Source organism: Macaca thibetana, chromosome 1 (genome assembly GCF_024542745.1).
Source record: "Macaca thibetana thibetana isolate TM-01 chromosome 1, ASM2454274v1, whole genome shotgun sequence".
Classification (NCBI taxonomy): domain Eukaryota; kingdom Metazoa; phylum Chordata; class Mammalia; order Primates; family Cercopithecidae; genus Macaca; species Macaca thibetana.
In genome coordinates, this window is record NC_065578.1 from 157,984,503 (window position 1) to 158,009,428 (window position 24,926).

Here is a 24,926-nt window from a genome sequence, read left to right on the forward strand (position 1 = left end):
GGCCTTCTCTAATTGCTTTGGGTATCTCGTTGGAGTTCTGTATGACTGAGCTCCGGGAAACTCAGTCCACCCCTCATTCCAATTCTTTTTCACAGCGTCCCAGTTAACACTGGGTAAACGGTAAAATCTTAGATAGTAAGGTTTTTATTATCCTAACATAAACAGGCCTAACATATGTTGTCGTACCTTTCTGTAGGATTAATGGCATATCTTTACAAATGAGAAATACTTTTCACGAGACTGAAACAGCCTGCAACGCAGGGTAAGTACGCGCGTTGGTGAGGTCAGAGACGCTAGACACCTGAGCACTAGGGGACGACCTTCCCTGCTTTCCTGCATTCGTAGGACTTACCCGGAACCTTTCCTGCGAAATCTGAGGTAGCCCGCCCGGACAACTCCGCTGAACACAACAGGCCAAGAACTAGTAGGTTAACTGTATGCCTGGAATTTCTAGCTCATCTACATGTTCCCGGAGCAAATAGCCTTAAATTCTCTCGCTATTTAAAGTTCCTAGTGACGATAACTTTGTTGTACCTCAGCAAAGATCATAATTAATTGTTTCCGAAGAAGTTTATGCTTGATTTTGGTCAGGCATATATTTGGGCAGCCCACCTGAAACGAACAAGGAAGGCGGGGGAAGAAAGCGGAAGCCGCGGGGCCTTCTAAGTCCGAAAGTCTCCGGAGCTTGCGCCAGGCTCTTCGCGGCGTCCACCCCTTAGACGCAAGTTGCTGAAGCCGGCCGCGGAGAAGGCGTTGTTGCCGGAGCTGAGACCGGGCGGTCACAGTCCGCAGGGATGAACCTCGAGTTGCTGGGTGAGAAGGACTGTGGTTGCGTTATAGAGAAGCGTTGAGTACTGGAAAGGAGGGAACCCAGGCGGGAGGGGAGTCAGGCTGCAACCTTAGGGACACTGGTCTGCTATGGATCATTGGGCACACCTGATGTGGAGCAGCAGCAGGAGGAGGAAGCGCACCTTCTGCCCGAGTAGATTGCATTGCCCCTCCCGAGGCCACTTTCGTATCAATTATGGAGCAATGGGGACAGACAGTTTGTGACTTAGGTTTGATTATAAGGATCACAGGTGTTGAAGTAGCCCAAAGCAGCCAGGACCAGAGTTGTTGGAGATGGAATTTGAAGAAGTGAGGCTTGGGATGAAGCTTTGAAGACTTGTCAGGGAATTGGGTTCCTGGACAGGTTAATCTTTTTGTAGAAACGAGATGTCCAAGGAGGGGACTTGGAGTTCTTCTGGTAGAAGCCTCTCATTGAACGGATGAATAAAGGCTTAGAGGGTAATGGCTAGGCACTAAGCAAGTAAATGGCATAGTTGGCACTGGAATCCAATTATCCTAACTTTCTGTTTAAGGTCCTTTACTAGGGACGGTGTGTAAAACATTGAAGTGTGAAATATGGAGGAAGTTGTCTTTTGTCATCCTCACTTAGAGTCATTTCCTCCTTACCTCCTATCCAGATTATTTAAAAACTGTAGGTCCTTTCTCCTGGACTTTCATTAGGTGACGTTTAGCATGGTATCCTAGGGGTAACTGAGGTTTTCAAGGACATCTGCCCGACTTGCTGTTCCTAATGGTTAGGTTTCTCTTTAAAGAAAAGCAGAAGATGTGTTGTTAAAAGCGCTGCAAAGATACATAAAAAATGGTCTTTGCCCTTAAAGAGCTTTTCATTAAGCAGGGAGTTTAAGGTGATTGTGTAAAATAGCCGTAGGATATTGCAGAATGTAGGCAGGCCTGAAAGAACCATTACCAGTTGCTAAGAATGTTTGGAACAGAGAGTGAATGTCTTTGGGGCAAGGGAAGAAGTCAACCAGGAAAAACAAACCCCCAAAACCTGTGGAGGAGTTGGAGTTTTAAGTTTTTTGTTGTTGTTGTTGTTTTTAAGACAGTCTCGCGCTGTCGCCCAGGCTGGAGGGCAGTGGCATAGTCTTGGCTCACTGCAACCTCCATCTCCTGGGTTCAAGTGATTCTCATGCTTCAGCCTCCTGAGTAGCTGGTACTACAGGTGCGCACTGCCACACCTGGCTAATTTTTGTATTTTTAGTAGCGATGGGGTTTCACTGCGTTGGCCAGGCTGGTCTCAAACTCCTGGCCCCAAGCAATCCATCCACCTCAGCTTCCCAAAGTGTCCCACCTTAAGTGGATTTTTAAGGTTGGTAAAATATCAACAGGCTGAAATATGAAGATATGGGAGGGATGAATTTTCCTGCTTGGCCAGGTTGTGGATAAAGAGAATGCCAAGGGATGGGATTGGTGCCATCTATTTTGTGTTGGTTCTCGAATGCCCAGCTGAAAAGTTTGGAGTTTTTAGGGAAGGTAGGGTAGATCTATTGAAGGGTTTTGACTTAGTAACTCAGTCAGAGCTGTGAGTCTGTAAGGTTTGTCTGACAGCGATGTGGAGTTCAGTTTTGGAGGAGTGTAAAACCAGGTTGGAGGGGTAGATTACATGAGTGATAAGGAAGGCCTGAGCTAGGAAATAGAAAAGACGTTGAGGAGGTAGGGATGACAAATAGATTGCATGTAGTGGTGATGAGTAAGAGAGTTACGTGAAAAATGGTGAGAGCAAATAATGATGCTATTGATAAAGTGTAAGGACATTGGAAAAAGACAGCTTTGGAGATGTTGAATGTGGTCTAGGGGTCAGGAGACAGGTTTGGATTTATGGGAGAGATTTGTAATCTTACAGATGGGCTCATTGAAACCTTGTGAATAGATGGAGGCATGATTAAGGGAAAAAGTGGGAGGGGGAGAAAAGAAAATTGCCAAGCACACAATCTGTAGTTAGGGGTTAAGAGGAGGAATAAATGAAGAAAATAAGTTAGCTAACAGTTATAAAGTACTTTCTCAGAGCTAGGCAGATTTTCAAGTGCCTTCCATGTATTAATCTATGTAGAGGAAGAAGAGAGTACAGATTGGTGTGGTGTCTTCATAGAAGCCAATCAGAGCAGCTGAGTCTGAGGGCTTAGAATGGGTTGCTCTGATTAGTCCTTTGGCAGCTTGGAACAGAAGCCAGATTACAGTGATTTTAGAATGGTGTGGGAGACAAGGGCAAAAGGTTGACCCTTATTTTTAAAAACTTAAGGATGGAAGAAAGGTGATGACACTAGCACTTTGAAAGAGTAGCAGGGACTTGCAAAAGGCTTTTCTTGAATGATACAGAAGATTCATTAGGATAAAACTTAGGAAGGAATATTTATTTTTATTCATCTTTTGAGACGGAGTCTTGCTCTGTTGCCCAGGCTGGCGTGCAGTGGCACAATCGACTGACCACAACTTGCGCTTCCCAGGTTCAACTGATTCTCCTACCTCAGCCCTCCTGAGTAGCTGGGATTACAGGCACCTAACGCCACACTTGGCTGTATTTTTTGTAGTTTTAGTAGAGACTGAGTTTCACCATGTTGGCCAGGCTGGTCAGGAACTCCCGATCTCAAGTGATTTGCCCACCTTGGCCTTCGAAAGTGCTGGGATTACAGGTGTGAGCCACCGTGCCCAGCCAGGAAGGAATATTTAGCATTGGAAGGTTAGACAAATTAAAGAAGCCTGGGTCCGAAAGATAACAATCTCTGAAAATGACTGTATTTTAAAGTGAGAAAGTTAATGACTACAGATAAAAGAAAAGGAACAGAAGTAATGTGATTGTGGAAGCATATTGAAGGACATCTGGCCAGATGAAGGAAATGAATGACAATGTATTTTTAAGGTGGTTACTCAAGTGGCTCATAGGTAGACACTAGTTTTACTTCTGCAACCACTTTTTGAGCCCCTGCTGTGTGCACTGGAGATACAGTTAAATAAGATCATTTGTCAAACTTATTTTTACCACAAATCACAGTAAGAAATATATATTCTATCACAGTTCACTATGTGTACATACACACACACACGTGTAACTAAATTTCTTAGGATTATACTTAATCCTTGTTACGTTCAGTGTCCTCTGATATTTTCTTTTCTTTTTTTTTCCCCCCTTTAGACGGAGTCTTGCTTCTGTCGCCCAGGCTAGAGTGCAATGGCGTGATCTTGGCTCACTGCAACGTCCGCCTCCTGGGTTCAAGCAATTCTCCTGCCTCAGCCTCCCGAGTAGCTGGGATTACAGGCATGTGCCACCATGCCCGGCTAATTTTTTTTATTTGTGTTTTTAGTAGAGACGGAGTTTCACCATGTTGCCTCAGCTGGTCTCAAACTCCTGACCTCGTGATCTGCCCGCCTTGGCCTCCCAAAGTGCTGGGATTACAGGGGTGAGCCACTGCACCTGGCTGATATTTTCTAATCTATTGAAACACTTGTTCCAACTCACTAAATTAATGTATCCATTTATGGTGGGTTGAGTCCTACTGTTTGAAAAACATTGAAACATTGAAATAAGATACCAGTTTTGCCCTGGTAAATAGAGCTAAGAGGAGAGACAAACAAGTAACTGTGTATCATATAGAACCACAATAAATGAATGAGCTATGGGAATCCAGCTAAAAGCAATTACAAGCAGTTGAGGCCAGGTGCAGTGGCTCACGCCTGTAATCCCAGCACTTTGGGAAGCCAAAGCGGGTGGATCACCTGAGGTCAGGAGTTCAAGACCAGCCTGTCCAAGATAGTGAAACCCTGTCTCTACTAAAAATACAAAAATTAGCCGTGCATGGCAGCCCGTGCCTGTAATCCCAGCTACTCAGGAGGCTGAGGCAGGAGAATCACTTGAACCTGCGAGACAGAGGTTGAGGGGAGCCGACATCATTGCATTACAACGTGGGGGACAAGAGCGAACTCTGTCTCAAATAAATACATATATGGATATCTATATGGATATCTATATGGATATATATATATGGATATATATACACACACATACAGAAAAAAGTCTCCCCATCCCAAATTTTAAGTGGGGTTTATCCTTTTATACCTTTTTCTTTGCTCATATAAACACATTTACACATAAATTTGTTTATTTTTATTATTTTTTTTTTGAGACAAGAGTTTCCCTCTTGTCCAGGCTGGAATGCAATGGTACGATCTCAGCTCACTGCAACCTCTGCCTCCCAGGTCCAAGAGGTTCCCCTGCCTCAGCCTCTGGAGTAGCTGGGATTACAGGCATGTGCCACCACGCCTGGCTAATTTTGTATTTTTAGTAGAGACAGGGTTTCTCCATGTTGGTCTGACTGGTTTTGAACTCCCGACCTCAGGTGATCCACCCGCCTCGGCCTCCGAAAGTGCTGGGATTACAAGCGTGAGCCACCACATGGGCTTTTTACACATAAATTTGTAAGGACTAGGCCGGGCGTGGTGGCTCACGCCGGTAATCCTAGCACTGTGGGAGGCTGAGGCAGGTGGATACCTTGAGGTCAGAAGTTTGAGACCAGCCTGGCCAACATGGCCAAACCACATCTCTACTAAAAATACAAAATTAGCTAGCCAGGCATGGTGCCATGTGCCTGTAATCCCAGCTGCTGCTCGGGAGGCTGGGGCAGGAGAAGCGCTTGAACCTGGGAAGCAGCTGCTGTGGTGAGCCAAGATCGTGCCACTGCACTCCAGCCTGGGTGACAGAGCGAGACTCTGTCTCAAAAAAACAAACAAACAAAACCAAGCTAGTCAAGAAAAAAAAAAACAAAAATACCCCCCAAAAAACTGAAAGAAATAAAGAGAATTTCATGTTTAATCAACTACTATTTGCTGTCACAACCTAAATGCTGTTATTAGGAAGGGGTGTGATCGCTGCTTTTAGTAAAGGTTTCAAGGTTTCAAAGAGTAATTGTGATAATTTGACTGATATGAATTGACTCTTGCCCTTCCTTGCTCTTTTTTTTTTTTTTTTTGAAACGGAGTCTTGTTCTGTCAGCCAGGTTGGAGTGCAGTGTCATGATCTCAGCTCACTGCCACCTCCGCCTCCCAGGTTCAAGTGATTCTCCTGCCTCAGCCTCCTGAGTAGCTGAGATTACAGGTGCACACCACCACACCCGGCTAATTTTTGTATTTTTAGTAGAGATGGGATTTCACCATGTTGGCTAGGCCGGTCTCGAACTCCCTTGTGATCTGCCCGCCTTGGCCTCCAAAGTGCTGAGATTACACGCATGAACCACCGAGCCCGGCTGCTTGCTCTTATGTTAGTAAATATGGAAATAAATTGTGAAATGCCCAAAGGGTATGATGGAGAAAGACTATTGCTAACTTGGTTATGTCAGCAGTTGTCAAACTTTTTAGTATCGGGATCCCATTATACTTTTAAAAAGTAGAGGACCGCCAAAGAGTTTTTGTTTATGTAGGTGATATCTACCTACAAGTGTTTACCAATTTAGAAGTTAAAACTGAGATATTATTTTTAAAGCACATTATTTAGAAATAACCATAATAAATCCATTACATGTTTATGTAAGTAGTTACTTTGTATTCAAAAACAAAGTATTTAGTGAGGAAAATGCCACTGTTGTGACATTTTTACAACTGTCTTGAATGTTTGCCTGAATAGAAGTTGGGGGACTTCTCATATCTGCTCCTGTCTTCACTCTGTTGCAACATCCCAGGTCATATAGTCTCAGGAAAGCTCATCTGTATACTTTTGAGTAAACAAGTCATCTTAGCAGAATCTTAAATCCATGTGGCCTCATGGAATGCCTGAAAGGGCGTCATATCCCCGTTTCATTTTCGTTTTGTCAGCCACTGCTATACACTGTTCATGAGTTGTATGATCCTTGCTATGTGGTACATGTTCCATCAATTCTTTCTTTGCTTTGTTGCAGAGTCCTTTGGGCAGAACTATCCAGAGGTAAGAGTATAGTATTGCCGTGATTTTAGGAACATAGTAACTTGTGGATGTTTATGTTAGAACAGAAAATACTTTTTGATCCTTGTGTTTTGACAAAGAAGCATTAAGTGTGATAATATATCTTTTGCTATGATAAGGAACTAGTGTATAATTTTGATCAGGGAGGAAATAGGCAGTGTGGGCTAGAAATCTTATCATGATGTTGTAATCTTACAGTTCATTTTCCTTTAAATAAAAGAAAAACTTTCATTGAAGGATTTTTCACAAACAACACCATCGTAGGTTTTTTTGTGTGCTTTTCTTGTTTTGATCAATGTTTTTACGTAGTAAAGCAAAATGTATGCTATACATGTGCTTTGCTTTTTTAAGTGTAAAACTATTTTGTAACACTTGAATGTTTGAGGATAGACATTGTGGTTATTTTAAATAGCTTGGTATTGATGTGAAATAATTTGACTTCTCTAATGTTATGCTTTGTAGGCTATTCCAGGGTTTTTTTTTTTTTAATTCTTTTTTTTTTTTTTTTTTTTTTGAGACGGAGTCTCGCGCTGTCACCCAGGCTGGAGTGCAGTGGCCGGATCTCAGCTCACTGCAAGCTCCGCCTCCCGGGTTCACGCCATTCTCCTGCCTCAGCCTCCCGAGTAGCTGGGACTACAGGCATCCGCCACATCGCCCGGCTAGTTTTTTGTATTTTTTAGTAGAGACGGGGTTTCACCGTGTTAACCAGGATGGTCTCGATCTCCTGACCTCGTGATCCGCCCGTCTCGGCCTCCCAAAGTGCTGGGATTACAGGCTTGAGCCACCGCGCCTGGCCTTTTTTTAATTCTTAAAAAAAATTCTTTTAAATTGTTTTTGTTTTAAATTCTTGGAATAAATTCCCATAATTATGATGACTGCATCAATAGATATGACTTTTTAAATACTTCTGTTATATTTTGCCCATTTGCCCTCCAGAAAGTTTATACAAAGTTATAGTAGTGATGTAAGGGATTGATCACATCTGTTTCCAGAATCTGTGGTTAGCTTTAATAAACGTTTCTTCATTTTGGCTATTTTAGTAGATACAAGAAGACACAGATTATTTTGGTATACAGTGTAATTTATATTCAATAAAAGTATCACAAGTGATAAAGAACCTTTAGGAAATAATTTGGATACCTGGCTATTGTTGTCTCTATTCTTGTATTTGTTTCAATTTTTAGGAAGCTGATGGAACTTTGGATTGTATCAGCATGGCTTTGACTTGCACCTTTAACAGGTGGGGCACACTGCTTGCAGTTGGCTGTAATGATGGCCGAATTGTCATCTGGGATTTCTTGACAAGAGGCATTGCTAAAATAATTAGTGCACACATCCATCCAGTGTGTTCTTTATGGTAAGACATTTTTAAATTAATATTTAAATATGAGTTAGGAGAATGAATGATGACTACATATTTGCAAATCTCATTGTGGATATTTTAATACTTAGATTTTAAAATATTCAGCCATTAGTAATACAGTTTATCATGGTTTTTGTAGATCCTGAGTCCATGCTGTCCTTGAAGCACCTTTCTTGGGAGAAATTCATTGTATTATGGATCTGTGTCAGGTGCTGAGAATATCTCAATACTGAAATGAGATATTTTCAGATTGTAATTGTAGTATAATTGTGTTAGAATAAAAAATCTCGGTTAGGACAGAAGCTTGGAAGTCATCGAGTCCAATTTTGTCCAGGTTATTGAATTTCAGTAATTTTAGTGATCACAAGTGTGACTATTCCTTCAATGAAATATAGTTATTAAGGTTTTATAGCAAATGTAAAAACAATTGAAATCTGCTGTTACATGAATTCCCATTGATTTCACTCTTACTCTCTGAAACTATTTGCTTCAGAAAATTTTATTTTGGGGCAGCATTTTTTTTTAAATGAACTTGGGGCCAAAAAAAAGGACGTAATCTGATCAAAGTTAAGTCTATCTCCTTTTGTCTAAATGGTATTATAAAGCATTGGATTGGGAGGAGGCTTGAATCACAGTAAAGTTTGGCCAGTAATGTACTGGTGACTTGGGCCAAAACTTTTCTTTTATATCTAATAATCCAGGAAGCACTGGCCTGGATCTCTTAGGTTCCTTCCACCGCCTTTCTGTTTTTTTTTTGTTGTATTCTTGCAATAAAGATACAGGCATGGTGGCTCATGCCTGTAATTTGAGCACTTTGGGAGGCTGAGGCAGGTAGGTGACTTGAGGTCTGGAGTTCGAGACTGGCCTGACCAACATGGTGAAACCCCATCTCTACTAAAAATAAATAAATTAGCCAGGCACAGTGGCGGGTGCCTGTAATCCCAGCCACTTGGGAGACGGAGGCAAGAGAATTGCTTGAACCCCGGAGGCAGAGGTTGCAGTGAGCTGAGATCCACTGTACTCCAGACTGGGTGACAGAGTAAGACTCCGTTTCAAAAAAAAAAAAAAAAAAAAGATTTAAATAGATACACATATTTTTAACAGTTTTAAGAGGTAGGGGTGTGTGTGTGTGTGTGTGTGTGTGTATATGTATGTGTTTCACATAATATAAAATTTAGAGTGTACAATTCACAGGTTTTTATATATTCAGAGTTGTGCAACCATCATCATAATATAATTTTAGAACGGGCTAGATGCATTGGCTCATGCCTGTAATCCCAGAGCTTTGGGAGGCTGAGATGAGAGGATTCCTTGAGCCCAGGAGACCAACACAGTGAGACCTTATCTCTACAAAAAGTAAAAAAATTAGCTGCGTGTGTGGTGCACATCTGTAGTCCCGGCTACTTAGGAGGCTGAAGTGGGAGAATCACTTGAGCCCAGGAGTTCTAGGCTGTAATGAGCCATGATTGTGCCACTGCACTCCAGTGCCTGGGTGACAATAAACCTTGTCTCTTAAAAAAAAAAAGAAGAACTCTTACCTATTAAAAATACGTGTGTTTTTATTATATAGTAATATATACTTATTCTAGAAAATCATGGAAAATAAAACAGAAATAACTAGTATTTTCTGTAGACCTCCTAACCAGATACTACTACTTTCTATGTATAGATTTTTGTTGTTGTTGTTGTTTCTGAGACAGGGTCTTGCTCTGTGGCCCAGGCAAGAGTGCAGTGGCTAGTCACAGGCATGATCACAGTTCACTGCAACCTTGAAATCCCAGGCTCAAGTGATCCTCCTGAGTAACTAGGTCTACAGATGTGCGCCACCATGCCTGGCTAATTTAAAAAATTTTTTTATAGAGACAAGGTCTTGCTATGTTGCTTAGGCTTGTCTTGAACTCCTGGCTTCAATCGATCCTCCCACCTCAGCCTCCCAAAGTGCTGGGATTACAGTTGTGAGCCACCATGTCTGCTCAGTTTCTAGATAATTTTTTAAAGCATAGTTTGTAATTGTGCTATGTTCTATATTTTACTTTTCCCTCCTAATACTGTCTAGACATTTTTCTGCTTGAGTAGCCTTTAACAACTTTTTAAATGACTGTGTATTGTCTGATAAACCATAATTTACTTAACCATTTTCTGTTTTTTTTTTCCTCGATTACGTAATGTTTAGTGAATGTCTTTGTGCCATAGTTTTTCTTATATATTCATTCATTCATTCAGTAGGTGTTGACCATGAGTTACGTACCAGGTGCTGTGTTAGGCTCTGGGGACACAAAAACAAATGAGAAATTCTTGATGATTAGTGGGAGGTGGATTTGTATACAGGTGCATGTACTAAAGCTTTGTATGTACTATACAATAACTATATTTAAGATTTAGTGGAGATGAAAGCACAAAGAAGGAAGTTATCAATTGTACTGGAGGGGACTAACGGTCAGAAAAGCTGTCATAGATGAGATAATTTATAACTTTATTTTATTTTATTTTTTTGAGATAGAGTCTTGCTCTGTCACCCAGGCTGGAGTGCAATGGTGCGATCTTGGCTCACTGCAACCTCCACCTCCTGGGTTCAGGCAATTCTGCCTCAGCCTCCCGAGTAGCTGGAATTAACAGGTGCACACCACCATGCCTGGCTAATTTTTTTATTTTTGGTAGAGACAGGGTTTCGCCATGCTGGCCAGACTGGTCTTGAACTACTGACCTCAGGTGATCTGCTCTCCTTGGCCTCCCAAAGTGCTGGGATTGCAGGTGTGAGCCGCCACGCCCAGCCAGATAATTTATAACTTTAAATTTGTATGTTAAGTAGATGTTTGCCAGATATATTCCAAGCAGAGGGCACTGCACAGGCAAAGGCATATCAGCTTGAAACAAGTATGGTACGATAGCGAACTACAGGTATCAGGATAGCTGGGTTGTGGTATGGGAAATATGATATGACAAGAGCCAAGGTAAACCAAGGTCCTCATGGAGAACCTCTCTGCCAGACTCATGAATTTGAACCATAGCTTGTATGTACTGTGAAGTCATTAAGAGATTTTGGCAGGAAAGTAACATGATGAGCTTTTATTTTAAAAAGAACTTCAGAGCATCAAGTAGAAAAGAGATTGAAGGGGCAACAGTGAGTGGACATAGGAGAACTGCTGTGATGTAGGCTAGAGACGATGAGTGTTGCAGTAAGAAAGGAGCCAAGTTAGACAGATGTAGAAATGGTAGATATAAGAGGACTTAGTCATTAATTCGATTGTAGTGAGTGAAATGGAAAAGTTAAGATGATTCTTAGGTTTCTGGCTTGGTTGAAGATACTCATTAATGGAAGATTAGAGGGGGAAGTGGTGAGTTTGAGATTATTATAGTTGCACGTCTCCCGTTATTTTCATGTTAGTTTTTTGCAAATATTTGTGTTAAGAGTATCTTCCCTTAAGATGGTAAGTGCTGTGAGAATATGAACCTTGTGTACCATTTCACTGCTATGTTCTCAGCTTCTAGCATTGTACCTGATACACAGTAGCCATTCAGATAGTTGTTGGATGAATGGGAGATGTCCCAAAAAGCATCTGAGATGCCCAATGGGCATTTGGTCTATGATTTCTCATTACAGTAGACTTCCAGAAGTGTGTTATTAGTCAGACAAAGGATATAAAGTGAGAGATTTTTCAACCGCTCCCTCCAACATTTTTAACATTTTAAAATCACAAAACCTATACTTGATAATTTAAAAGTTGTTGTGTGTTTTTTTTTTTTTTTTTTTTGAGACAGAGTCTTGCTCTGTTGCCCATGCTGGAGTGCAGTGGCGCAATCTTGGCTCACTGCAACCTACGCCCCCCAGTTTCAAGTGATTCTCCTACCTCAGCCTCCTGAGTAGCTGGGATTACAGAAGCATGCCACCACACCCGGCTAAGTTTTGTATTTCACCATGTTGGCCAGGCTGGTCTCGACCTCCTGATCTCAGGTAATCTGCCCTCCTTGGCCTCCCAAAGTGCTGAGATTACAGGCGTGAGCCACTGCACCTGGCCATTAAAAATATTAATATGCAAAGTACAAAATGAAAGCCCTTTGTCTACTTCTTGGGGTAACCACTGTTAAAGAGTGTGGAATATATCCTGTCTATAAGATATCTATATCTTTATATGTGGAAAAAATACATATATCCACATAATAGTTTTTAAACAAAAATAAATATATTTTGTTCTGTAGCTTGCTTTTCCACTTACCATATAGTGGATATTTCTCTGTGTCTCATTATTTTAAATAGTTGTGTCTATAGAGTATTGCATAGTATAGATGCATAATAGATTTAACTGTTCCTTATTTGAGCATATTAGGGAACAAATTTTACCAAGAGAAGTTTTGAGTACGCCTGATAGCTAACTTCAACTATTAGTAAAGTTGATATATGAAAGAGAGAAAAAAATGGCCCAGGATGTAGAAGCAGAACTGGTAGGTACTGGCTGGGTGCAGTGGCTCATGCCTGTAATCCCAGCACTTTCGGAGGCCGAGGCTCACCAATCACTTGAGGTCAGGAGTTCGAGACCAGCCCCTACAACACAGTGAAACCCCGTCTCTACTAAAAATACAAAAATTAGTCAGGCATGGTGACGTGCGCCTGTAATCCCAGCTACTTGGGGGGCTGAAGCAGGAGAATCGCTTGAACCCGGCATGCGGAGGTTGAAGTGAGCTGAGATCTACCTGGGCTACAGAGTGAGACCCTGTCTAGAAAAAAAACCCCAAAAAACAAAACAGAATTAGTAGGTAGTGAACAGAAGTTAGGTATAGGGAAACAAAAGTTAACTCCAAGTAGAGAGGAGCTCCCAAGCAGAGGTGCTGTAGATGGGATTAACTGCCCAGGAGAGAGCTATCCGAGGCTGTTCTTGCCTGAGCTTGCCACCCCCGTTTTTAGGATGCTGCAGAAGAAATTCAAGCACTGGATGGGGGTCATAGGTAGACTTTAGCACATTAGAATCAGTAAAGACCCATCTGTCTTTGGGAAAGAAGCTGTGAGAAAATATGATAATTCCTAATTCTTGAGCTTATAGAATTTGGAATTGAAGAATAAATTATTTTTTTAGTTTTTACTTTTCTTTATAACTTAATTTTTAGTTAGATTTCCCTCCATTATGACAGAAATACAAGCTTGCTGTGAAAGAAAACAAAAATTATAGTGCAGTAGCAGTAGGTTTTTTTTTTTTGTAACTCACCCACCCCCTAGTACAGAAGAGTTTAGAGGGAAAACGGAATCATAGCTAACATTTTGTTCTATAGTCTATTTGTGCTAACAGGCCTATAAGAATAGCAACAAAACCTGTTCCTTTTTTCTCCTCACTCTCAGTCTTGTGCCATTCCCAGTAGACTTCTATTTTTGGGGGCTATTTCTTCTGCTGTTTAGCTTCATATTTCTAATATGTGTATTGCTTTTTCGTTAATTTCAGAAATTGAGTTTCCTGTTACAGTGTATTTGAATTTTAACTTACCCTTTACCTTCTCATCATCCACCCTTTTACCCTCCCATCATCATCATCATCATCCATCCAGCTATTGGCTTTTTTTGGTGCACCTTTGCATTTTAACACCTTTAGGCCTCTTCAGAGTTGACGTTCTTTAGAAGGACTCACTAATTGCCTGACTATAGATATTCTAGAGCCAGTAGAAGAGAGACACCAGAGTCCTTTTGTGTGCAGGCTTTAACTTAATCCCTCTATATTTATAACCTTAGCTTACCCCTGCCTTCCTGAGTCCTGAGTCTGGGAATATATTTATTTTGTCTCTGATATAAATATTTTTTTTGAGCACTTATTATGTACCAGGCATTGAGTACTTATTATGTGCCAGGCTAAGAGTTTTTTATGTATTAATTTAAATTATCTCAACAGCCTTCTGCAGGTAGATACCATTTTTATTCATATGTTATAGATGAGGAAATTGAAGCCCATAAAACTTGAGTAACTTGCCTAAGATCACACAGCTGGTAAGATCACACAGGTGGTAATGTCTAGGCTTGAGCAGAAGTCTGACTTTTGAGCCATGTTCTTAACCATGGAGATTATATTGCCTGCTGAGTTTCTCAATAGCATCTCCTCTTGATTTCAAAACCTGGATAAAGTATAGGTTTTGGGTGACTTTTTTACTTGTTCCATTTTCTTTTTGTTTTTGTTTCCTGCCTTCCTATGGGCTACTTGGACAAGTTTTTAGAATTCCATTTTGCTTTATCTGTAGTGTTTTTGAATGTATACCCTTGTGTAGCTTTAGTGGTTGCTAGGTTTTACATCATACATTTATAACTTACCACAGTCTACTGGTGATAAGTTGTATTGGTGAACATTTTACCAGTTCAAGTGAAGCGTAGAAACCTTACCTTCCTGTTGTCCCCTTGTCCTTTCTTGTATATAATATAATTGTCTTAAATATTTGCTTTACGTACATTGAGACCCACATAAGACAGTGTTAAAATACGTGTTTCAAACATCAAAACTCAAGAAGAGAAAAAGTAATTTTTTTTTTTTTTTTTTTTTTTGAGATGGATTCTTGCTCTGTCACCCAGGCTGGAGTGCAGTGCCGTGATCTCAGCTCACTGCAACCTCTGCCTCCCAGGTTCAAGTGATTCTCTGACCTCAGCCTCCCGAGTTGCTGGGACTATAGGCGTACACTACTATGCCCAGCTAATTTTTGTATTTTTAGTAGAGATGGGGTTTCACCATGTTGGCCAGGATGGTCTTAATCTCTTGACCTCATGATCCACCTGCCTTGGCCTCCCAAAGGCTGGGATTACAGGCGTGAGCCACCGCACCCGCCCTTTTTTTTTTTTTTTTTTTTTTTTTTCGGAGACAGAGTTTCGTTCTTGTTACCCAGGCTGGAGTGCAATGGCGCGATCTCGGCTCACTGCAACCTCTGCCTCCTGGTTTCAAGCAGTTCTATAGCCTCAGGCTCCCAAGTAGCTGGGATTACAGGCATGTGCTACCATGCCTGGCTAATTTTTGTATTTTTAGTAGAGATGAGTTTTCACCATGTTGGCCAGGTTGGTCTCGAACTCCTGACCTCAGGTGATCTGCCTGCCTTGGCCTCCCAAAGTGCTGGGATTATAGGTGTGAGCCACCACACCTGGCTGAGAAAAAGTAATTTTATCTACCCATATATTTATAGTCTTCATTGTTCATTCTTCCTTCCTGATGTTCTAAACCCTTCATTTAATCTTTTCTGAACATTAGGTAGCCAACTTTAGAGTATGTCTGCTAGCAACAAATGTCTCAGTTTACCTGTTTATTCCTGGGATGACAGTTCTTTTCTTTAGCGCTTGAAAAATGTGCCACTTCCTTCTGGCCTCCGTGGTTTCTGATGAGAAATCCCTTTTCATTCACGTTGTTGTTCCTCTAGATAAGGCATCATTTTTCTCTTGCAGCTTTTGAGAGTTTTTCGTTGTCTTTAGTTTTCAGAAGTTTGTATTTCTTGGAGTGGATTTCTTTAGGCTCATCCTAGTTGATGTTCTTGAATCTGTAGGTTTTATATCTCTTGCCAGATTTAGGAAAATTTCAGCCATTATATCTTCAAATACCTTAACATCCATGTCTGTATTCTTTCCTTCCAGGATTCTGATGACATGAATATTAGATCTTTTGTTATAGTTCTGAGGCTCTGTGTATGTGTGTCTATACACACACACACACACATATATATGTATACACATATATACACACACAGACACATCATATATGTATGTCTGTTTTCTCTCTATTGAGATTGGGTAGTTTTTATTCCATCTTCCAGTTTGCTGATTCTTTCCCTTTTTTTCCTCCCTTGGCTGCTGAATTCATCTATTGAGTTTATTTCTGTTACTATATTTTTCAGTTCTAAAATTCCCATTTGATTCTTCTCTGTATCTTCTATTTCTTTGCTAAGATTTTCTGGATTTTTTTCCCCATCTGTTTCAGGCATGTTCATAATAGTTTGTTGAAGCATTTTTATGATGGCTACATTATAATCCTTGTCAGATAATTCTAACATTTATGTCATCTCTGTATTAGTGTCTATTGATTGTCTTTTCTTACTCAAGTTGAGATTTTCTTTGTTCTTGAGTTGACAAGTGATTTTCATTTGAAACCTGGGCATTTTGGGTATTATGAGACTGTAGATCTTATTTATTTTTTATTTTTTCTTGAGACAGTCTCACTCTGTTGCCCACGCTGGAGCTCAGTGGTGCCATCTTGGCTCACTGTAACCTCCGCCTCCCGGGTTAAAGCAATTCTCCTGCCTCAGCTTCCCGAGTATCTGGGACTACAGGCGCATACCACCATGCCTGGCTAATTTTTTGTATTTTTAGTAGACAACGGGGTTTCACCATATGGCCAGGCTGGTCTCAAACTTTTGGCCTCAAGTGATTTGCCTGCCTCAGTCTCCCAAAGTGCTGGGATTACAGGTGTGAGCCATTGCACCCGGCCTATAGATCTTATTTAAATCTTCTAGTTTAGCAGGCCTCCTCTGATACTGCACAGGGTAATGGAGTGTGCCATCTTGTTATTGCCAGAGGTGGGTGAAAGTCCAGGTTTCTTCTTACTTGGCCTCGTTACTGCTGGGGGGGATTGAAAGTTTAGGCTCTCTACTAGGTCTCTGCTGATAACATCCTGTCTGGGAAGGATAGGAGTTCCTTGTTCCTTCTCTCTGTGTGTCCTCTGACACCGTGGTGGTGCAGCCTCATTACTGCTGGTGGTAATGCAAATCTGATTCCCTACTGAGCCTTCTTGGACACCACCCCAGTGAGGTGGGGAGGGTGCCTTGTTATAGCTGGATAAAGGTGAAGTCTAGGCTATCCGCTTGAACCTTGCTAAGAGGGGGATTTGCAGTTCTTTTCTGTGATGTTTGGCTGGAGTAGATTGGTTATTGTCTTGAAGTTTTCTGTCTTGCCAGGCTGTCCTTTTCTGGTCCCTTAGCTGGGGAAAGCAGACTCTTCTTGGGGATTTTTGTGTGTGTCCACTAGCATTACCAGGTTGTTGGCTTTTCCTTCACCCAGAACGGAGAACATGAGGCAGAAAGAAAATTCCGGGATTTCACTGTTGTGTCATCCTTAAGATTCTGCAGTCTCTGGCTTGTCTGTCCTTTGTCTACCTTTCAGAACCCTTTTTGTCTCTTTTATATGTGATGTCCAGTGTGTTTATCTGTACTTAGCAGGAGGAATTAATTCTTTCTCAGTTTCTTTTAAAATTATTTTAAATAACAGATACTTACCATTTTTTTTGTTTTGTTTATACCATGATGGTGCAACTTCTGAGATAACTTCAGAAAGTTCAAATATATCAACCTTAAAGGCCAGCTGATTTTTAGACTCTTCTAAGATGTTTTTAATCTCTTATTTCACTGAGTCACTTTATAGTTTTATCTTGAAATATTATGAGCTTCCATTACTAGATAATAAAATGTCATGAAAACATTCTTATTTATTGCCTAGTTGGAAAAGCTTGTGGATTTGAGTATAAGTAGAACAAAACCAGAAACATTGTTGACCTGTGCAGTTGCAGTAGTGTGTGTGACTTACACAGTTTATTCCTGAGAGTGGTACGGTATACCTAGAATATGTGCTAAATTACCCCTGTTTTTCCTCAGCTGGAGCCGAGACGGCCATAAGCTCGTGAGTGCCTCCACTGATAACATAGTGTCACAGTGGGATGTTCTTTCAGGCGACTGTGACCAGAGGTTTCGATTCCCTTCACCCATCTTAAAAGTCCAGTATCATCCACGAGATCAGTATGTCTAAGCTATTTCTCTCCTGGGGTGGGGTCTAATTCTATATGGATTATATGGAATGGGCTCATGATAATTTTAGTTATGGTTTTAGAAGGCAAATACGCATCTCTTCAAAACTTCTACATAAAATAATCTTTCTATCTAGGTTGGCTCTACTGAATACATTTCTTTCTTTCTTTCTTTTTCTTTTTCTTTTTTTTTTTTTTTTTGAGACAGGGTCCTGCTCTGTCACCCAGGTTGGAGTGCAGTGGCGCAATCTTGGCTCACTGCAACCTCTGCCTCCCGGGTTCAAGATTCTCCTGCCTCAGCCTCTCGAGTAGCTGGGGCTGCAGGCGCATACCACCATGCCCAGCTAATTTTTGTATTTTTAGTAGAGACGGAGTTTCCCCATGTTGGCCAGGTTGGGCTCGAACTCCTGACCTCGTGATCTGCACACGCCGGCCTCCCAAAGTGCTGGGATTACAGGCGTGAGCCAGTGCACCTGGCCCTGAATACTTTTTTTTTTAATTTAAATTTTATTTTTTTAATTTTAATTTTTATTTTTTTGCGATGGAGTCTTGCTGCGATGCCCCGGCTGGAGTGCAATGGCGCAGTCCCAGCTTACTGCACCCTCCTCCTATTTTCAAGCGATTCTCCTGCCTCAGCCTCCCAAGTAGCTGGGATTACAGGCATAGGCACCACATCTGGGTAAGTTTTTGTATTTTTAGTAGAGATGCAGTTTCACCGTGTTGGCCAGGCTGGTCTCAAACTCCTGACCTCAAGTGATCTGCCCACCTCAGCCTCCCAAAGTGCTGGGATTACAGGTGTGAGCCACTGCGCCTGGTTTCTTATTTTTTTTTTAAATGATTATGTGTTATTTCATCAAGACTAATTTTACTCAGAATTTTCCCTGTTATTAGACTTGTGGATTTTATGCTTTTTCACTGTTTCAAATTTGCTTGGGCTGGGCAAGTTAATCAGGGTATGGACAGGGATCAGGGAAAAGAACAGGGAATCAGCTTGCTGATACCAAAGCAACAGCCAACGTACTGTTCGTATTTTTAAACAGGAACAAGGTTCTCGTGTGTCCCATGAAATCTGCTCCTGTCATGTTGACCCTTTCAGATTCCAAACATGTTGTTCTGCCGGTGGATGATGACTCCGATTTGAACGTTGTGGCATCTTTTGATAGGCGAGGGGAATATATTTATACAGGAAACGCAAAAGGCAAGGTAAGCCTAAAAGCTGGCAAATCAGGCATCTTGTACACTGGCTCATTTAATGTTTACTTGTTTTGTTTCCTTTGAAAATTTTTTTATTCTTGGACTAAGCACAGTTCCTGCCTGCAGCAAATGTAGTCTAATTTTCCTCCATTGCTTAACAATAATTTTTGATCTTTGGATTTAGAGTGATAGAGATTATTTGACCTAGAAAAGTGTGGAAGGACCTTTACTGGATGCTAGTAATGAAGGGCCATTATGAAATTATAAAACTTCAATGTCATGTTATCAACTGGAACACTGCTGATCAAAATGTCTTAATATCTGGTTTTATAAAAGATTGTATAATTCAGGCAAACTTAACTTACAGTACTGAGACTTATTCTTCTTTTTCCTTTTTGTTAACTTCTGACCTTGCCTTTTGGAATGTGTAGGCCCTTTTCTCTGGAATACATTGTAGAAGGTGTTTCTTCTGTGGAATAAGAAGTCAGGTCAGGTGACCTTTAAAGGTTCTTTTCATGCTTAGAGTAGTTCCACTGGGCATCTTGATTTATTTTTATTTTTATTTTTTGACTGGGGCACATGGGCTAGTATAATTTCATGGCTATTTTAGACAGGCACTTTTTGCTTTTTTTTTTTTTTTTTCTGAGATGGAGGCTCACTCTGTTGCCCAGGCTGGAGTGCAGTGTGTGATCTCAGTTCACTGCAACCTCCACCTCCTGGGTTCAAGCGATTCTGCTGCCTCAGCCTCTTGAGTAGCTGGGATTACTCCTGACTTTAAGTGATCTGTCCACCTCAGCCTCCCAAAGTGCTGTGATTACAGGTGTGAGCCACTGCACCCAGCCTTAGAAAGGCTTTTTTTTTTTTTTTTTTTTTTTTTGAGATAGAGTTTCGCTCTTGTTGCCCAGGCTGGAGTGCAATGGCATGATCTCGGCTCACCGCAACCTCTGCCTCCCGGCTTGAAGCGATTGTCAGCCTCAGACTCCCAAGTAGCTGGGATTACAGGCATTCACCACCATGCCTGGCTAATTTTGTATTTTTAGTAGAGTCGGGGTTTCTCCATGTTGATCAGGCTGGTCTTAAACTCCCAACCTCAGGTGATCCGCTTGCCTCGGCCTCCTAAAGTGCTGGGATTATAGGTGTAAGCCACCGCTCCCAACCTAGAAAGGTGATTTTTAAGAAATCGTGGTAAAATACAGCGTAAATTTTAGCATTTCAGCCATATTTAACTGTACAGTTCAGTGGTATTAATGTACATTCACTCTGTTGTGCAGTGATCACCATCCATCTTTAGAAGTCTTTCATCTTGTAAAACTGGAATTCTGTACCTATTGAATCATAATTTCCCATTCCCTGCTCTCTGCCAGCCCCTAAAAACACCCTTTGACCTTCTCTCTTTAAGAATTTGACTACTCCAGGTACCTCATATAAGGGGAATCATATAGTATTTGCCCTTTTGTGACTGGCTTATTTCACTTAGTTTAATGTCCTCAATTTCATCCATGTTGTAGCATGTGTCAGAATTTTCCTCCTTTTCAAGTCTCAATAATACTCCATTTTATGTATATACCACTTTTGTTTATATGGCTTATCTGTCAGTGGATACTTGGGTGGCTTCTGTATTTTGGCTATTGTGAATAATGCTAAACATAATATTTTAAGAATAAATTGGCCAGGCATGGTGGCTCATGCCTGTAATCCCAGATACTCAGGAGGCTGAGGCGGGAGAATCGCTTGAACCCAGGAGGCAGAGGTTGTGGTGAGCTCAGATCGCACCATTGCACTCTAGCCTGGGCAACAAGAGTGAAACTCTGTCTCAAAAAAAAAAAGAAAAAGAATAGATTAAGACCTTGTCTTATTTAAGGAGGCAGAACAGCAGTATCAGTTAATCAGGTTAAATATATGGAATAGAGACATTTACATTTTTACCCAGTCTTTATGCAGTATTAGAAACAAGCCAAATCTAATTACCGTTAGTTATCGGAACACTTACTTTTCTCCCCCTCCTTTAAACTTTAGATTTTGGTCCTAAAAACGGATTCTCAGGATCTTGTTGCTTCCTTCAGAGTAACAACTGGAACAAGCAATACCACGGCCATTAAGTCAATTGAGTTTGCCCGGAAGGGGAGGTGAGTGAGATCTTACCTTTTTAGGGACAGTTTTAAGAGTGAGTAGAATGCAAAAATACATGGAAATTTGCAGTTTTCATGTATATTAAACTTCTTAAAAAAATGTACTTAAGGTTTTTAGAAACTTCTCTGGTTTTTGAGTTCATAAAATTTCCTGCAGTAGTTACATCTTCCTTATTTGGAGGTTGTCAGGCAGTTACTTTACAGAAAAATAAGTAAATGGTCAGTGCTTAGAACCAAAATGCCTGGCGTATAGTAAGCACTGGGTATATGATAACTATTTTTATCATCAGAACTGATGTCATCAAATTCACATTGTAACTGAATATAGCCTATTTACCCTTTTAATTTTGGATGTTATTCTGATAAGGTTGGTTACCTAGTTAGAAGTCGTAGAATATATCAACAGAAATAGGAAATAGGTTGTCAGTAAGAGGTAATAGTCCTCCTATGTTGTTTAGGAACACCCATACATGACTTAGAGCAGGGGTCCCCATCCCCCGGACCATGGACCAGTATTGGCCTGTTAGGAACCGTGCCGCACAGCTGGAGGTGAACATTACCACCTGAGCTCTGCCTCCTGTCAGATCAGCAGCAACATTAGATTCTCACAGGAGCACGGACCCTATTTTGAACTGCACATGTGAGGGATCTAGGTTGTACGCTCCTTATGAGAATCTAATGCCTGATGATCTGAGGTGGAACAGTTTCATCCTGAAACCATAACCCTCCTGCCAGCCTGGTCCATGGAAAAATTGTCTTCCACAAAACCAGTTACTGGTGCCAAAAACGTTGGAGACAGCTGACTTAGAGGATATTAATGTTCAAAATTCTGTTGAATTAAGAAAAGGTTACAGTCAGTGAAGTCTGTAAGAAAGTGATGAAATAACTAATATTTTATACAGATTTCTAAGATTTTCAATGTCATTACAGTAAAAATGACATTTTAAAATGACATATTTAGTTTATTACCTCATTTAGAAGAGTATATGTAAAACAGGCCAGAGGAATGAAGTATTTATATCCATTTCACTGTAAACTTGTGAATTTAGCAAGCTGGTTTCAGTAGAGAGGTCTTGGAACTTAGTTAATATTGACAGTTTGTATATTTTGGGTTTAGGGATACACAGGAAGTATAAAACATACTCCCACTTCAAATTATATTTTGGTTTGGGAGATGACAAGTAGATACATAAATATTCTAGTCTGTTACTTAGATTTTCCCTCAATTCTTCACCAGTTTATTAGTCGTCTTGTAGTACTAAGGAACAGATTTCTGACCTCTGGTGTTGATATTTTTATCCTTCCTGTAGTTGCTTTTTAATTAACACAGCAGATCGAATAATCAGAGTTTATGATGGCAGAGAAATCTTAACATGTGGAAGAGATGGAGAGCCTGAACCTATGCAGAAATTGCAGGATTTGGTGAATAGGTATGTATCACAGCCTAGAAGAATATGTGATCATTCATGACCTGGGCTTGAGTTCCAGCTCTCCTTGGTACTTTCCTTGTCCTTTAGGACCCCATGGAAGAAATGTTGTTTCTCTGGGGATGGGGAATACATCGTGGCAGGTTCTGCGCGGCAGCACGCCCTTTACATCTGGGAGAAGAGCATTGGCAACCTGGTGAAAATTCTCCATGGGACGAGAGGAGAACTCCTCTTGGATGTAGCTGTGAGTACATTAGGACATTGCTCTTGTTAGTCACATAATCTAAAAAATCTGGAATCTGTTCTTAACAATCTATTTTTCTTTCCTTCACTAAAACTTAGTGGCATCCTGTTCGACCCATCATAGCATCCATCTCCAGTGGAGTGGTATCTATCTGGGCACAGAATCAAGTAGTAAGTATTCTATTTTACTTGCTTTGAAACTAGATACCCTTCTTTTTATCAAAGAACCTTATACATAGGAAGCTAAAAATTACCTTATTTATTTTCTTTTGCGTATGATTCTCGCAACCTAAATTACATAGGTTCATTGCATCTAGTTGCACTTTATTTTGGTGGGAAGGTCTTGGTCCCAAGTTGGTTTTCTGGCTCTTTTCAGGGAGAAGCTCTAGTGAACTTTCTGTTGCTTTTTTCTATTATTTATTTGAGATACATTTTTCTTTTGCTTTTCTTACTTTCAGGTCAGTTTCTATTTTATATCTTAATTTTACTTTGAACACCTTTAAATTACATTTGTAATCAGTGTACTTACAAGAAAATTTAACATTTTATCTCAAAATTCCTAAAATGGGCCGGGCGCGGTGGCTCAAGCCTGTAATCCCAGCACTTTGGGAGGCCGAGACAGGCGGATCACGAGGTCAGGAGATCGAGACCATCCTGGCTAACACAATGAAACCCCGTCTCCACTAAAAATACAAAAAAATTAGCCGGGCGTGGTGGCGGCGCCTGTAGTCCCAGCTACTCGGGAGGCTGAGGCAGGAGAATGGCGGGAACCCGGGAGGCGGAGCTTGCAGTGAGCCGAGATCGCGCCACTGCACTCCAGCCTGGGCGACAGAGCGAGACTCCGCCTCAAAAAAAAAAAAAAAAAAAAAATTCCTAAAATGAGCAAAGAAGGCAGTGACTCAAAAGAGCTACAGTTAATAACTTAGAACGTTTAAGATAGAAAATACCTAAGCTAGTAAAACTTACAGATACCCGTTTTTTTTCTTATCTGCGAAATTTAATCTAAGAATTGTGAATTCGTTTCATGCTCAGATCTTTCATTTTATCATTAATGTGTAGATTACAGATTATTGCTTTCACGTATAGTTAAGTAGTATATTTTGTTGTATAGGAAAACTGGAGTGCATTTGCACCAGACTTCAAAGAATTGGATGAAAATGTAGAATATGAAGAAAGGGAATCAGAGTTTGATATTGAAGATGAAGATAAGAGTGAGCCTGAGCAGACAGGTAATATTTCTCAATTGCAGACAGGATTTCCTAAAGGGAAAATGATTGCTTTACTTAATATTCTTCATTTGTGTTGTAAATTTATTTCAGCACTTCATCTAAAATGTCCCCTTTCCACCCCACTTTTTTTTTTTTTGAGACAGAGTTTCGCTCTTGTCGCCCAGGCTGGATGCAATGGTGTGATCTTGGCTGACTGCAACCTCCGCCTCCTGGGTTCAAGCGATTCTCCTGCCTCGTCCTCCCGAGTAGCTGGGATTACAGGTGCTTGCCACCATGCCCGGCGAATTTTTTGTATTTTTAGTAAAGATGGAGTTTCACCATGTTGACCAGGCTGGTCTGGAACTCCTGACCTCAGGTGATCCACCCGCCTTGGCCTCCCAAAGTGCTGGCATTACAGACATGAGCCACTGTGCCTGGCCTATGAACCTGGCCTTCTTTTTCCTTTAAGCTTACACAATCTCCACGGTATTTGGAGAGCCCTAATTTATAAGGTGTTAACTAAGGGCTTATTTGGGTATTCCCAGGGCTCAAGCAGCTCTCTTAACATATCATTGTGTATTTCCTGATTAATTGCAGATGACTGAGGACATACATGCAGCACCTAGCAAAGAACTCACCATGCTAAGAGTGCTCAGCTTTTCCCATGTATTCTGTCACTCTATCGGGAGAACCCGCTCCCGATGTTTAACGTGGGTTCTTTTCTATTTCCTAAGTGTCTCGGCTGGGTTGAGAAATAAAGGGAAAGAGCACAAAAGAGAGAAATTTAAAGCTGGGTGTCCAGGGGAGACATCACATGTCGGCAGGAACCGTGATGTCCCCCAAGCCATAA

The 24,926-nt window shown here is 41.0% G+C and overlaps 1 protein-coding gene across 3 annotated transcripts in view; it reads left to right on the plus strand.

Moving 5' to 3' along the window:
- Window positions 1–650: 650 nt before the first annotated feature.
- RBBP5 (RB binding protein 5, histone lysine methyltransferase complex subunit) overlaps window positions 651–24,926 on the plus strand; it is a 37,261-nt gene continuing 12,985 nt past the window's right edge. For all 3 annotated transcript variants that reach the window (XM_050763681.1, XM_050763691.1, XM_050763670.1), the window contains exons 1-10: window positions 651–813; window positions 6,732–6,757; window positions 7,960–8,132; window positions 17,727–17,867; window positions 18,916–19,078; window positions 21,086–21,195; window positions 22,509–22,628; window positions 22,716–22,869; window positions 22,968–23,039; window positions 23,980–24,097. In XM_050763681.1, coding sequence (XP_050619638.1) covers window positions 795–813; window positions 6,732–6,757; window positions 7,960–8,132; window positions 17,727–17,867; window positions 18,916–19,078; window positions 21,086–21,195; window positions 22,509–22,628; window positions 22,716–22,869; window positions 22,968–23,039; window positions 23,980–24,097 — 1,096 coding nt within the window. In that variant the 5' untranslated portion in view covers window positions 651–794. The remainder of the gene's footprint in view (window positions 814–6,731; window positions 6,758–7,959; window positions 8,133–17,726; window positions 17,868–18,915; window positions 19,079–21,085; window positions 21,196–22,508; window positions 22,629–22,715; window positions 22,870–22,967; window positions 23,040–23,979; window positions 24,098–24,926) is intronic.